Source organism: Macaca mulatta, chromosome 13 (genome assembly GCF_049350105.2).
Source record: "Macaca mulatta isolate MMU2019108-1 chromosome 13, T2T-MMU8v2.0, whole genome shotgun sequence".
Lineage (NCBI taxonomy): Eukaryota > Metazoa > Chordata > Mammalia > Primates > Cercopithecidae > Macaca > Macaca mulatta.
The window spans coordinates 53,225,709-53,240,021 of NC_133418.1; the positions used below are offsets into that span (position 1 = coordinate 53,225,709).

General features: G+C 48.1%; 1 protein-coding gene across 34 annotated transcripts in view; it reads right to left on the reverse strand.

Annotated features, from left to right (window-relative positions):
• The window catches only part of DYSF (dysferlin), a 232,292-nt gene that overhangs the window by 143,294 nt on the left and 74,685 nt on the right, over positions 1-14,313 (reverse strand). For all 34 annotated transcript variants that reach the window (XM_028832409.2, XM_028832404.2, XM_028832406.2 and 31 more), the window contains 4 exons: positions 12,307-12,410; positions 5,316-5,384; positions 5,096-5,139; positions 1,181-1,263 (listed from right to left, as the gene is read on the reverse strand). In XM_028832409.2, coding sequence (XP_028688242.2) covers positions 1,181-1,263; positions 5,096-5,139; positions 5,316-5,384; positions 12,307-12,410 — 300 coding nt within the window. The remainder of the gene's footprint in view (positions 1-1,180; positions 1,264-5,095; positions 5,140-5,315; positions 5,385-12,306; positions 12,411-14,313) is intronic.

Sequence of the window (14,313 nt, forward strand, 5' to 3'; positions counted from 1 at the left end):
GGGCAATTTTGATAAATATCAAAAGCCTTAAAAATGTTGAAATCCTAGGCCAGGTGCAGTGGCTCATGCCTGTAATCCCAGCACTTTGGGAGGCCGAGGTGGGCGGATCACAAAGCCAGGAGTTCGAGACCAGCCTGGCCAACGTGGTAAAACCCTGTCTCTACTAAAAATACAAAGATTAGCTGGACGTGGTGGTGTGCACCTGTAGTCCCAGCTACTCGGGTGGCTGAGGCAGGAGACTTGCTCGAATCGGGGAGGTGGAGGTTGCAGTGAGCCGAGTTTGGGCCACTGCACTCCAGCCTGGCGACAGAGTGAGACTCCATCTCAAAAAAAAAAAAAAAAAGTTGAAATCTTTTCCAATTTTAGCTATTTATCCAAAAGGAAACTCATGAATTATATAAAGATTCAGCAACAGAAATATTCATTGCCAATTTAGTTGCTTATAATGTGGAAAATTTTGAAAACACCTACATGTTCATCAACTAGTTAACATGGATCATGATACATTCACATAATGGAATATGTGTATTCATTTAAAATTGTATTATAGAAGAACATTTAATAACAGGAAAAGATATCTATGTTGTATTGTCAAGTATCAAAAAGCAATTTTCAAAACAATTTGTTCTAATGTATATATATACATATCTATATATTAAATACACACATCTTACATGCATGTACAGATATATACACACATACCGAAAGGTCTCGGAGTGCTAATAGTTCTGGCTGGAGGGGTGGGCTTATGGGTCATTTCAGGTAAATTTTATATTCTTTCAGATTATTTCTTTATTTAAAATTTTACAAAATGATGATGAGTTACTTCTTTAATAGACCAATAAGATCTATTTCAGTAGCTTTTGAAACCGCTAGAGCACAGTCAGCCAATGCAGGACCTGACGGATGGCATGGCCACAGCCAGCCAATGTTCTCTGCAGGAGTGAATTATCCTGTTTGTGCCCTTCAGTGGCATATCCCACAATCCAAGTGTGGAGAACCCTAAATGTCTGCAAGACCTCTCTTTCATTGCCAGAGCCCTTCTCAGTGGAAAATGGGCAACAAAGGCCTTATCATCTCCCCTTTTCTGCAAACTCTCAAAGGTAGAGGTATAAGCTGGATAGAGGGGGGACAGGGGAGAGCACAGGGGGTCAAAGGGCAGAACGAAGAGGAAACATACCTTCTATGTCTCCTCCAGGGGCAGAGATTTTCGACATACTCAGGTCGGCGGTAGCCACGATGTCATTGTGAGTGAGGCGATCCCTAGAGCAAGGGGGCAGAGAGGACCTGAACACCGGGAAGGAACTGCAGGCCACAGCCCACCCAGGAAGTATGCGGCCTCAGTGACACATCACGGGGGGGCAGGGGGTGGGCAGAGAGCGCTCCTGGTCTTCACTTTGGTAGGTTACTGAGGCCTGGTAATCCCAGAGATGAAGAAACTGCACAGAAGACGTGCCCAAGACTCTCTGAGAGGGAACTAGTTCATCTCGCCAACCACCAGCATCCCATCAGGCAACCAAGCCCCCGCTGCCAGTTTGGATCTCTGCAGACACATCTGCAGGCTGACAGGGAGGAGGGCGGAGGCAAGGAGGCAGGGCCAGAGACTGGGGAGACTGTTCAGGGAGCCAGATTCCCAGACCCAGGGAGAACTGAGAGGCTCCAGGAGCTAAAGAAATGTTCAGATCAAGGAGAAAACTAGGTGACCAGGAAGAAACTATCTCTAAGGCCACAGTCTTGAAGTAGCCAGTGGTAATACACGATTCCTTTTTGTATCTGACTTTGTACGTAATGGAGCACTTTTAGCCTTTATCACACCGGAGGCTCACACAGCCTTGAGAAACAAGCACTTTCATTATTATCTCTGTTGCACCAATGAGGAAACTGAGGCTCAAAGCCATGTAGGTATTTGCCCAAGGTCATTGGGAGGGAGGGGAAGACCGGAATGGAAGTCCTGGCGTCCTGATTCCTGGACCACTGCTCCTGCAAGGCACAGGGCCTGCTTCCAGGGGCACAATTCTCAGCTCCCCAACCAGTGTAGGGGACTGTGGCCAGGAGCTCAAGGAGGCTAACCGATTGATTCACCTATTAGCCAACCACGTCCTGTGCAGACCCTCCCTCTGAACCCCACTCCTGCCTCCTTTGATGATAATAAACAGTAATTGAGCTAACATTTATTGAGCACCTACTAAGAGCTAAGCACTGCACTAAAACCACCAAGTGACTTAACTCACATCAGCACGACCAGGTAGGTACAATTAGCCCCAAATTCAGATGAGAAAGCCAACGTTGAGAAGGTTAAATAATTTGCCAAGATGGCAAAGCTGGGATTTGAGGCCAGAGATGCTGACGTGGAGACCAGAGCTTTGATTGCAGCCACCTGCTGCTTCCCGGGTAGGCTAGACCTGGGGTCAAAACCACTAGGTCAAGAACCCCCACAACAAAAAATAATCCAGTCCCAAATGCCAATGATGCAGAGGCTGAGAAATGTTGGGCTGGGCAGGACCCATCTCCTTCAGGAAGTTTCTCCTGGGTATTTTCCCCTTCTTCTTGGTGCCTCTTTGACACCCTCTCCCTGTTGTGAGTGCCTTAGCCATGGGCAGCTTCAAATGACACATCCCAGCCCCATTGTGAAAGCACACCCTGGCATGGTGCTTCGATTTTTCTTTGAAATCCTGACCCTATGAGGTACCCTAATCTCTGCCCAATTTCTGTGCTCCTTCCTTCCTCTCTCTTTGTATTTCCCAGGGAGGTGGTTAAGCTTTGATTTTTAAAGTCTTCCATCACTGGTGCTACATTAGGAAGAATGAATTGTCAGCACAGACAGATCTTTACCATTTTTCCAGGTGAATGATGTTAATAAGAACTGAAAAGCTGGGTGTGGTGGCTCATGCCTGTAATCCCAGCACATTGGGAGGTCAAGGCAGGTGGATCACCTGAGGTCAGGAGTTCAAGACCAGCCTGGCCAACATGCTGAAGCCCCGTTTCTACTAAAAATACAAAAATTAGCCAGGGGTGGTGGTGCGTGCCTGTAATCCCTGCTACTCAGGAGGCTGAGGCAGGAGAATCACTTGAACCTGAGAGGCGGAGGTTGCAGTGAGCCAAGATTGCACCATTGGACTCCAGCCTGGGCGACAAGAGCGAAATTCCATCCCAAAAAGAAAAAAAGAACTGGAAAGTAAAAATGTGCTGGAACATTTTACAATGAGATTCTCAGCACCAGATGACTGACAGCCGATGGCATTTGTACACTGTCTTCATGACCAAACCCTAGACAAGACCAGCACTTGAGAAGGAATTGGATGTCTGACCTCCGGCCTTCTCTGAATTGGGAGACGAGGGAAGGAGAGTGGGAGGAGAGAGGTTTTGCTTTATGGAGGTAGGGGGTGGTTTGGGTTCTTTTTTTGTTTTGTGTTGTTTGGTTTTTTAATGAAAAAGGAATTTCTGAAGAATTAAATGGAAGATTAAGTTACAGAGAAACGGCCATATGGACTATATCCTATTTCCAGGATTCAGGTAATAACAAGAGCTTATCTGCGTTTTCTGGGAAGAAAGCACTCTTCTGGATAGCAACTTGAAGCAGCAGAATGCTTTCTGGCCAAGAGTTGGGTTTTGGGGCTTGGGGTTGCTTTTGGAAAATACAGCAAGTCTGAAAATAGACTCACAATAAAAATGCCACTTCAACCCAAACCAGAGATGCAACCACCAGATTCTGTAATGTGTTTGGATTGTACAGTACGCTGATGCCTTTGACACAGCTCACCCGGCCTCGGGCCAGACACATCCACAACACAGGAGACAACCGCACCCACACACATCCACATGTGCAAACACGCAGGGACACGCACAGCCCATTGCCCGCAGTCAGAGCGGCACACATGGAGAGCTGAGATGAAGAGATCATTCTGGGATGTAAAGCACATCTTTCCTCCAAACCGCTTCCCCACGGCACATACCCGTGGTCACTGCCCTCGCGGCCTCTCCCTCACAGGCCCTCCCGGCGGCTCTCTTTCCTCTCCTCTAATTCTCACAAGCTGTTTTCTTTAGGCCTGGGGAACTGGCACACAGCTTAATGGCTCTGTGGCCTGGGGGTTTTTCCCTAGTCTCTCATTATCCTCCTGGTTGGGGGTGTCACGGGCATGAGACCAAAGGAGAACACGCTGGGGAACCACACAGCCAAGACTTCTTGGGGGCAAAGAAAGGACAACTCTCTCTTTTTGGGAAGCCCAATGCCCCGAGATCACACGTGTGGACCCCAAGTGTTCCCCTCAAGTGTAAGAGAAAACTGCTGTCAACTAGCAGAAGGTGGCATGGCCTAGTGGTTAGGAACCCAGGCTTTGGAAACAGCAGGCTTGGGTTCAAGCCTGGCCTCAGCTACTTTCCACCTAGCTGTCAGCTCAGGCAGGTCACTCAATCTTTCCCAACCTGCCTTCTCATCTGCGAACTGATGTCGGTGAGCTGATGGTCAGATGAGATGACTCGTGTCGAGTGCTTGCTGGAAACAGGGTTGGTCTTTAGTAGGTGCTCAACAAGTATTAGATGCTGTGATCTTTCTAAGATGCCTGCGAGCTGCTGCCCTCACCTGCTGCACAGCTGCCGTGGCGTCCCCTGCCCAGGCAATCTGGGCCACTCCTCCAGCTGGGGGACCCTACCTTTTCATCCCACCAACCCAGGGCTGCACTGCAGCCCATCCTCCCTGAAGCTCTGCTCTTTTCAGCCCCTGGCCTTGGTTTGTGAGCCTCTCCTCACTGGAACGTCCTCATCATGAGCTTAGCAAAACCCCACCCCTCCTGCCAGGCCATCACCTGTCCCACCTCCTCCAGGAAGTCTTCCCAGCTCCTCCTGCCCTCAGAGATTATTCCTCACAGCCGATCCCAGCTGGCCCCTCCTTATCTGCCTCCCTGCCAACAAGCAGGTGTGAGTAAGCTTCCCAGGAAGTGCCCACACCCTCTCCATCCCTGGCTACCCCAAGGGGACATTACCTCACCTGAAACTTCTCCCTCACACTCTCACTACCAGTCACTGAGCCGAATGAAACTGAGGGACCCAGCGCCCCCCAGGACAGCCCGCCCTAAAGACCCCAAGACTCAGGACTCACCAGTCTATGACACGAATCCTCATTTTTTCACACATGGAGGGAAACTGAGGAAGGAATAGAGGCGTGTTAGGAGAAGAGTCCTTTTGAAGATAGAACAGCCCCTCCCCACCCGAGCTGAAGTCTGGGATACTGGCAGGATGCTGGGGAGGCAGGAGCCCTGGACCTCCCGAAGCCCAGAGCCCCAGGGGCCTCCTTGGGTGTGCTGGGGTGGGAGGCTCACCATGGCAGGCAGTGTGATGTTCTGGTTCCACTGAGGGTTGGCCGTCTTCTCCAAGATCTTGCTGCAGAGCTAGAAGACACAGAGAAGGGACAATGGATCGAGCTCCATGGGGACTCTGGGCTCCCCCAGGGCCACCATGCCAGCCATTGGCCATTCTCTGCCACACTGGCTGCCCTCAGGGCTGGGAGTAAGACCCTGGGGTTGGGGCCTAGTACAGGGGGCTCAGACACAGGGAATCTTTGCAGAGAAAAAGCTCAATGGAAGGTCAGAGCCAGAGCTGGGGAGTGGGTAAGGGTAGGGTGGGTTGTCTGAATGCCACAGCCCTTCTACCCTTAACTCACACCTCTGGCTGAAAATCCCCCTCCATACCTCCCATTATGGCCAAGACCCTAAATGTGGGGGCCCTGAGTCCAGTCCAGATAGGCTTTCCCAGAGGCCCTTATGGCCCAGAAGGCTCTTTTGCCCATTACCCCATATCATCCACCATGTAGGAAGACTGTGACCTCTAGGAGATCAGAGACGGGGGAGGGGAGCCACGCACCGAGGTCGGAGAGTGAAAGAAAATTCAGGGAAGATGCAAACCCTGTAAGCCACAGTCTGCCTCCAAGCAGCCCTGCCCTAAAGACCAGGCTTTTCGCAAACAAGAAACCTCACAGGAGTGGAAACCAGATCAAACCAGCAGCTCACAGGCCAGCCCTGGCCTTGGAGTCCATAAGGAACACCAGGCCCCTCAGCCAGCCCCAGCCCATCCTGTACCCACACACGGGGGCAGCAGGTAAAGATTCAGTTTCAGATACACAGATCCTGGTAGATTTCCATGTTCTACACATGAAAATAATAAGCAGCCTTTTCAGAGCATTTACTGTGATAAGCCCTGCCTTGTGCTAAGCATTTTATGTGCATTATCTCATTTAATGAGCATCTGACTTAAATCAGAGACTTCAGGTCCCCAGGGGTGAGGATGATGTCTCCATTCCTGGTCCACCCAGTGCTGGCCCCTGCCCTCACCTTCTCCCTCCTCCCTATAAAAAGAGCCCCAGACAAAGGCCACACAGGGCTGGGTGCAGGACGGAGTGCCAGGATTTGGCCCATAGAGAGGAGTAAGGAAAGAAGAGAGACCGACGATCCAATCCAATGGAAGAAAGAGCAAATAATGGAAGAGACAGTTCACAGAATGAAGACGCAAAGCCTTGAGACATATAAAGAGATGCTCCATCCCACTCATAAAGAAACACAAAGAAAACCAACAAAATGCCATTCCTCACCCGTCAGATTCATAAAAATCTCTAAAGTCTGACAGACCACTGTTGGCAAGGCTATGGGAAAACTGCATGCTCATGTTTTGCTGGGGGGAAAACAAAATACTTTGACCCCTCCAGAGGACAATTGGCCACTATCTATTGCAGTTTCAGATGCATGTTCCCACTGCCCTATCAGTTCTACCTCTAGACACCCATCCTACAGAAATACTTGCACATGTGAGGAATGACACATGTGTGAGGCTATTCACTGCAGCGTGGCTTGAACTAGTAAGGATTTGGAACAACCCATGTGTCCACCAGTGGAGAACAGGTTAGATCAAGTATGGTCCATCCGTACAATGGAGTACTAGGCAGCTCTCAAACAGAATGAGGATGCCTCTAGGTAGTGACATGAAACAATCTCCAAGTTATATGATTAAGTGAAAAAGCAAGGTGCAGAGCGGTGAGTGTGATGCACAGCCATTTGTGCTAAAAGGTAAGAGATAAAAATCTACAGTTGGATGGGCACGGTGGCTCATGCCTTAATCCCAGCACTTTGGGAGCCCAAGGCAGGTGAATCACTTGAGGTCAGGAGTTCAAGACCAGCCTGGATAATGTGGCAAAACCCCGTCTCTACTAAAAATACAAAAATTAGCCAGGAGTGGTGGCACATGCCTATAGTACCAGCTACTCGGGAGGCCGAGGCATAAAAATCACCTGAATCCAGGAGGCAGAAGCTGCAATGAGCCGAGATTGCACCACTGGACTCCAGCCTGGGCTACTAAGTGAGACTCCGTCTCAAGAATAAAAAGAATCTGTAGTCATATTTGCTTACACATGCATCACAAAACCAGAATAATATAAAGGAAACTAATTGCAGTGGTTTTCTTTGAAAAGGAAGAAATGAATGAATTGATTGTTGGATGAGGTACAGAGCAAGAGGGAGATTTTTCATGATTGATAGATAGATAGATAGATAGATAGATAGATAGATAGATAGATAGATAGATAGAATAAATATACTACCTAATTCAAAAATTAGATAAACAAATTTTTAAAATAAAAGACACGTGAACAAGACCCAGCTGAGCGGCCCTGTCAACTCTGTGCCCCAGGTCCCTGGAATAAGAAGGCACAGGCTGCCCCAGCACACACACAGGATGTACACGGGCTGCTTCAGCCCCTGCCCCAGGCATCTGGCCCTCCTCCATCTCAAACACTTCAACCTGGCTGCCTTCACCGGGATGTGGGTCTGGGGGCTTGAACAGCAGCTGGTCCATCTGCCACACCCCAGCCAGCACTGCCTCTGGCCCCAGAGATCCCTGCCAGCCTTCCCCCAGCCTGTTTCACCCACAGGCACTCAGCCAGGGCCGCACCATGCTGCTTCTTCCTCTTCCTCTGCTTCTCTTTTCTTCTTCCTTTACCTTTTTACCTTCCTTCGCTCCCCAATGGAGTATTATTGGCACACTCTCTCTGGAAGGCTATTTGGTCATCTGTATCAGACACTTAAAGATAAGCCCTCTGGCTTAGCAGCCCCAATTCTAGAAACTTCCCTATAGAAAAGCAATCAGAGTGTGGATGAAGATTCCTGTATGCTGATGTTTGTCACAAAGTTGTTTATAAAAGGGAAAAATTGGAATTATATATATCCAAAAATAAGTCAAATGTTATAGTATACTCATCTGACAGAATATTATGCCGCCATAAAAAAAATCATTTCAATGACTATTTAATAATCTGAGAAAAGATGAGACAACACAAGCAGTTTACCAAACTGCATGTATATAGTTGATTCTCATTATTCATGGTAGTTACTATCTATAAGGTCACCAGGAACCCTGACTGGTGAACACTGACTCATTACCCCAGAGGAGAAGCAGGGTTAAATTCCTGCCAGCCTCTGTCACAACGTTTTTGTCAACTGATCAATAGGTAACCTTGGTTTATGTGTGCTTCTGTGGAAGGACACCTTACTTTTGAATATATATTGTTGAGTCATCGGCATTGAACTTACAGCCAATGGCACCGTGACCGAAGCCTGCAGGAAGCTTACCTATCACGCGCACTTCCTCTGTCAGGCACATCACAGCTGTTCTGAGCTTAGAAAAGCCAGACAGCACTTCAGCATGACATTTGGGGCCATTTTAAACAGTGAAGTTGCCAACAAAGGCACAAAAATGTGAAAAACATGAGACTACACAGGACACGTATCAAAGGACACGTATTTTGTCTGTGTCCTTTGATACGTGTCCTGTGTAGTATCATGTTTTGAGACTCTCTGCCTCCCTGCTTCAACTCTCATGGAGTAAACACATGTCTTTTGATCATGTATTTACTTTTGATACATGTCTTTTGATCATGGACACGTGTTTACTCCATGAGAGCTGGAGCAGGGAGGCAGAGAGTCACCTTGTTCAACCTCAGCAACCAACATACGTGCTGGGAGATTCCAATTTTTCAAAGCCCTGAAAGTGTCCTCAAATCATCACTAAAGTGCCACGAGTGTTGATTTTGGGCTTGCAGAATCAATATCTTCATTATTTTATTCCCAGTCAGTGGGAAGAGGGGAGGTAAGAGGGTAGTGGGAGCTAAAGAGAGAAAACATACTAGAAGGAAATACAAACCAATGTTACCAGTAATTCTCTCCAGGGTGGTGCAGGGTACAGAATACGGTCCAGGGTACAGAATATGGTACAGGGTATAGAATATGGTGCAGGGTACAGAATATGGTGCAGGGTACAGAATATGGTGCAGGGTACAGAATATGGTACAGGGTATAGAATATGGTGCAGGGTATAGAATATGGTGCAGGGTACAGAATATGGTACAGGGTATAGAATATGGTGCAGGGTATAGAATATGGTGCAGGGTACAGAATATGGTGCAGGGTACAGAATATGGTACAGGGTATAGAATATGGTGCAGGGTACAGAATATGGTACAGGGTATAGAATATGGTGCAGGGTATAGAATATGGTGCAGTGGGAGTTTTTGTTGTTTTCCTTTTCTCTGATTTTTTCAATTTTTTGCAATTTGTGGGTTTTATTCTTAAATTCATAAAAGAAAAAAGGTGTTTTAAAACTTCCTGTCCTGCCCTACAAGTACCTACCTTTTGTTTCTTCCATACCATGAAGTGCACAGTCGTACGCACTCTCCCACGCTCCTATCTTCTTAGTAACTTGGCCAAATCAAGTATGGTTCACATCTTGGATAATACTGCCACCAAGCGTCCATAAGGGGAAATGCAAAGAAGGCCGGCTGGGGTGGGTGGGGCACACAGAAGGTAACCTCAGGGCTCTTCAGCTTAGGATGTAATGAGAAAAAAGGGACATGCAAGCAGGCTAAAAGAGAGGGACAGGCAGAATGAGACACGCCATAAGAGCGGCAGAAGCGGGGAGGCCACAAGGAGGTGGCTCAGGGAAGAGAGGACGCAAAGGCCTGGGGACCACCGGAGACGGCAGCCAGATTGAAACTTTCAAGACGGAGTGTTGCAGCTGCCTCCTTCACCATAAGGTCATTCTTCAACTCCCTCCACCTCTTTCTAGAGGAAAAATGGGAGGTGCAGCTTCTTGCATGAGCCCAGATGCCAACCCACAGTATACAGTCACTTGTCTTGGCCGCCTTTGCCCCTTCACCTCCCCTAGATACTGGTACCTTCCTACAGAAATCCCCAGGGCCAGCCAAGGGCATCTCAGAACAGAAGACCCAGGGAGATCAAAGATGCTAGCAGGGACCCCGGAGCAGCCAGGAGCCCCAGAGCTCTGAGGCTTAGTTCCAACGAATGTGAAGGCACGTCGGTCTTGGTTCCAGCCACCATCGAAATACCTTCCGTGTTGGGAATGCAAAATAAGAACAATCTCAGGACGTGAATTTCCCAAGTGTCAAGTGGAAAAATTAATCCTAGTCCTTGGAGCTAGTGTCCCACAAAAAACATACAGCCGCAGCTTCCTGTTTCCTTCCTGCCTTCAAGGAGCTGTCCCCATTCCTCCTGATGCCAGGAGCAGGGCGTAAGACCCGTACCCTGAGCCCACACCAAAACCTGCACTCAGGTGAGGATCTGCAGTGAGCAGTTACACCTCCACATGAACGAGTTTAAAATCTGCATTACACCCCCATGTACATTTTCACTGGGACCCTGTGCTAGTCTCTGAAGAGAGAGAGCCCAGCTCAAAGGGGCTCCCGACGGCCACCTTCAGTATAATTCAAACATCAACACAATAATGACTGATTTAACACATTAAAAATAAAAAGCATTGAGGTCCATACTAATACTCAACGAGGCAGGAGGGAGAAAGCTCTTCTTTGCAGAAAAAAAGTCAGCTAATCAAGAGAAAAAGAATGATAATGAGAAAATCACCACTTTGCAGTCCCAACTAAATGACTTCTTCAGACAGGAAGGTCAATGGATGCTTAGACCATTAGGTAAAAGATAGCTGAGAAATAGGATATCCGTACAGTGCCAAGATATTGCCCACAGTTTACTTGCTAATTACAAAGGGGGAACATTTACTTTTATAAGAGAGCCATCTGGAGGCATCACTTTCACCGTGTGATCAGGCAATCAACCCTGATGATGGGACAACCTGACATTATGGCTTTCTGTTGTGATGCCATATGACATGCAGAACATCGCCTATGCTGACTTCTTGCCGAAATACTTCATCTGAGTCTAATCAAGTCTCTAGACCTAACTTCCAGTTTACAGGAAAGAGAGGAGCCAGAGAAACAAGTTAAACAGCAGAAGAAAACAATCGAACAAATCCAGTACTTGGACAAATGGCCTGGGCTGTTCAAAAATTCGATGCATGAGGTGAGAAACAAAGGAGTGGTCCTGGGAACAGCTGGCAGTGGCTACGGGGACACGAGGTAGGGGTGGGCCCTGGGGACATGTTTAAAGTCAAAAGCTAGAGGTGGCATGTGTGATATGGAGAGAGAAAAAAGAGGGAGGAATCAAGGCAGGTCCACATTTTCTGCCTTTGATGGTTGTACCTGGCTAAGACAGAGGCTTTTGGATATGGGGCAGTTTGCGCAGAGAAAATGACTCCCTCCAGGGCTCAGAGGGGCAGCAGGCAGAGCTGTTTAGAGGCACAGAGAGGCCTGGGGTTGAAGGGAGGGGTTGGAGAGCTACCAAGTTCTCTGCGGAGAGGTGACGGCTGAAGCCTGGGAGGGCTGGGGCTGCCAGGAAAGCCCGTAGGGGGCACACAGACACTGTGGGCTGGACAGCCTGGGTAGAGACAAGGGCTGGGACAGAAGTCAGCAGGGACTGGAGCCACAGCACCGCCTCAGGGCAGGAAGGCGGGCTGCAAGGAAGAGACTAGGGCGCCCACCAGAGGGGTCTTTCTCTGCCCAACTCCCCCCACAACATTTTTAAAATAATCATTATGTTTTTATCCCACATCTTTAAAATATATTTTCCCTATCTTTATGCCTTCATGTCTGGTTTCCATGCTATTGCTCCATTTTCCCCCAAATGTTCCTCTACTATCCACTGTCCGACGTCCTCTCCTGGGCTATCTGCATCTATGTGTCTGTCTGGGACACCCCCAGGCAGACCTGTCCACATTCGTGTGCAGGGCAGCCTCTGAGAGCTGGGCCTGTGTGGGTGTCTCACCACACACCAGGATCAGCCCCTCCCTGTGCACACACATCTGGTGCGGGCGCCTCGCTCTGTCTTGCTCTCACCCCGCACTGTCCACAGGGCACCAGGAAGTCCCCTCCCGAGAGAACCCTCCTGCTCCCTTACTGCTTACCATTTTCCCCGCAAAGCTGACCTCCACAAAGGGGTCCACCAAGTTCTTCTTGTTACTCTCAAAGCCAAAGATCTGTTTCACGTTGTCCATCACAGCATCGTCCACTGGGAAGAGGGACACACCAGTCATTGCCTGCCTGCTGTCTCACCTCCAAAACCCTGACTATCCCCCATCTGTCTCCAGGCAGTCCTGGGACTATCTGAGCAAGAAGTTGTGACCCCTTCACACAGGGACTCAGTCCAGGGGCCCCCCAGAGGGAGGACTGTCTCAGAGCAGTAACTACTGAGAGCACCAGGCCACTTTGTCACCAGTCCCAAACGGCTCATTCACTGTCCTCACCCTGCATTCAAAGCCTTTCAGTCAAATCTACCAACTTATCGACTGCTTGACTGATTAGAAATCTACATCACTAAGGGCAGTAAGTACCCAGAAAAGGACTGGCAGTTGTTATAACAATATCCCATTATTGGTGCCTGGTTGACATTTTCCTTTAAATCTATTAGTGCAGCGATTTACCTGAGGTTAACCAAGAAGTCAATTCTGTTGTTTTTTTCTTAAGAGTTTTTAATCTATGCTGCCTCAAACCAATTATTTTTTGAATGAGTCAGATTATTTACATATGTAGATATAGATAGACAGATAATGTATATGTGTATACACATACATACGTGTATAAAGCATGTTATATTTATAGGCATATGAGTGGGTGAGTGGGGGGGATAGTTAAAGATTATATACTAGCTAATGTCTACATGAGTACAAAAGGCACAACAATTAGCAAACATTTATGATCTGTTTGCCCATCTATTTTTTTTTTCAAACAACATTGCAGGGAATTCAACACAAAGCTCTTTCACCTTAAGAAAAGCAAACATTTCTATTTCCCCATGCCCCTCTTGAAGTTCACCAGCCTCACTTCTACATAGTTGCAATCAATAAGTGCAGAATATTTGTAAACATGTATTTTAGTACTGAATTAATACCCATTACTTATTTACAGGCTTTCTTCAGGATTTGGTCCAAGTAAGCTTGTACATTTCATTTCTTGATGTCAGCAGCCAAAGCAGAAACTCTCAAACAATTATCTTTATGGAAAAGTTGTAACCAGGGACCCACATTGCAAACCTTCTCACTGACTATGCTGTGGACAGTGGCTTGGTTGTGTTGATGTATGCTCTAAAATAGCGGCTCACAACTGGGCCTCACGACAGAATAACCTGGGGAACCTTTAAACCCTTCCAGTGCTGAGCCCTGCCCTAACTCAAGTCCATCTGAAATGCTGGAAGCAGGGCCCTGGCATTTGGACCGTTTTGAATCTTCCCAGGTAATTCTAATATCAGCCCAAGTTGATACCCAGAGCTCTCGAATATTCAGTATAATTCCCCAGCATTTACTAAACACACAGATGGGTCTAGAACCGGGCCAACCACTGTGAGGAACCAGGCAGTGGCCACATTGGCCTTCCTGGGAGGAAGAGATGGTTGCAAGTCGGGTACCCACTGTCCCAGTTTGCCGGAGATCACAGGGTTTCCTGGAACAGGCACTTTCAGTGCTAAAACCAGGACAATCTGAGGCAAGCTAGGATAGTGGGTCACCTTGTGGATCCGTGTCCTTCATCTGTGAAGACAGGGGGCCCCAGGAATCCTTCAAGCAAACCCTTCCAACGTTAGAGCAACTGCTCCCCAGTCCAGCTCTGCCGACTTGCAGGATGCGCTTCCTCATAGCGGGAAGGAAAATCAGTGAGAGCCAGCCCTAAGGCCAGAATAGAGTCCAGATGGTGCTGACTCCTCAATGACAACCAAGAAAATGGGTCCACAGAGTAGCCAAATAGCCACACCAGGCCCAGAGGACACTGGAATGGAGCTGAGAGGCAGCTGTTACTCTCAAGAGTTCTTGAATCTTCGTAACTCCACCAATACTGATTACTTTTCATTAAATTCTGATTGTTTTCCTAGACGCCTCTCCTTCCCCCAGGGAGCTGACTCCACCCGCCACCGCCCACCCTCA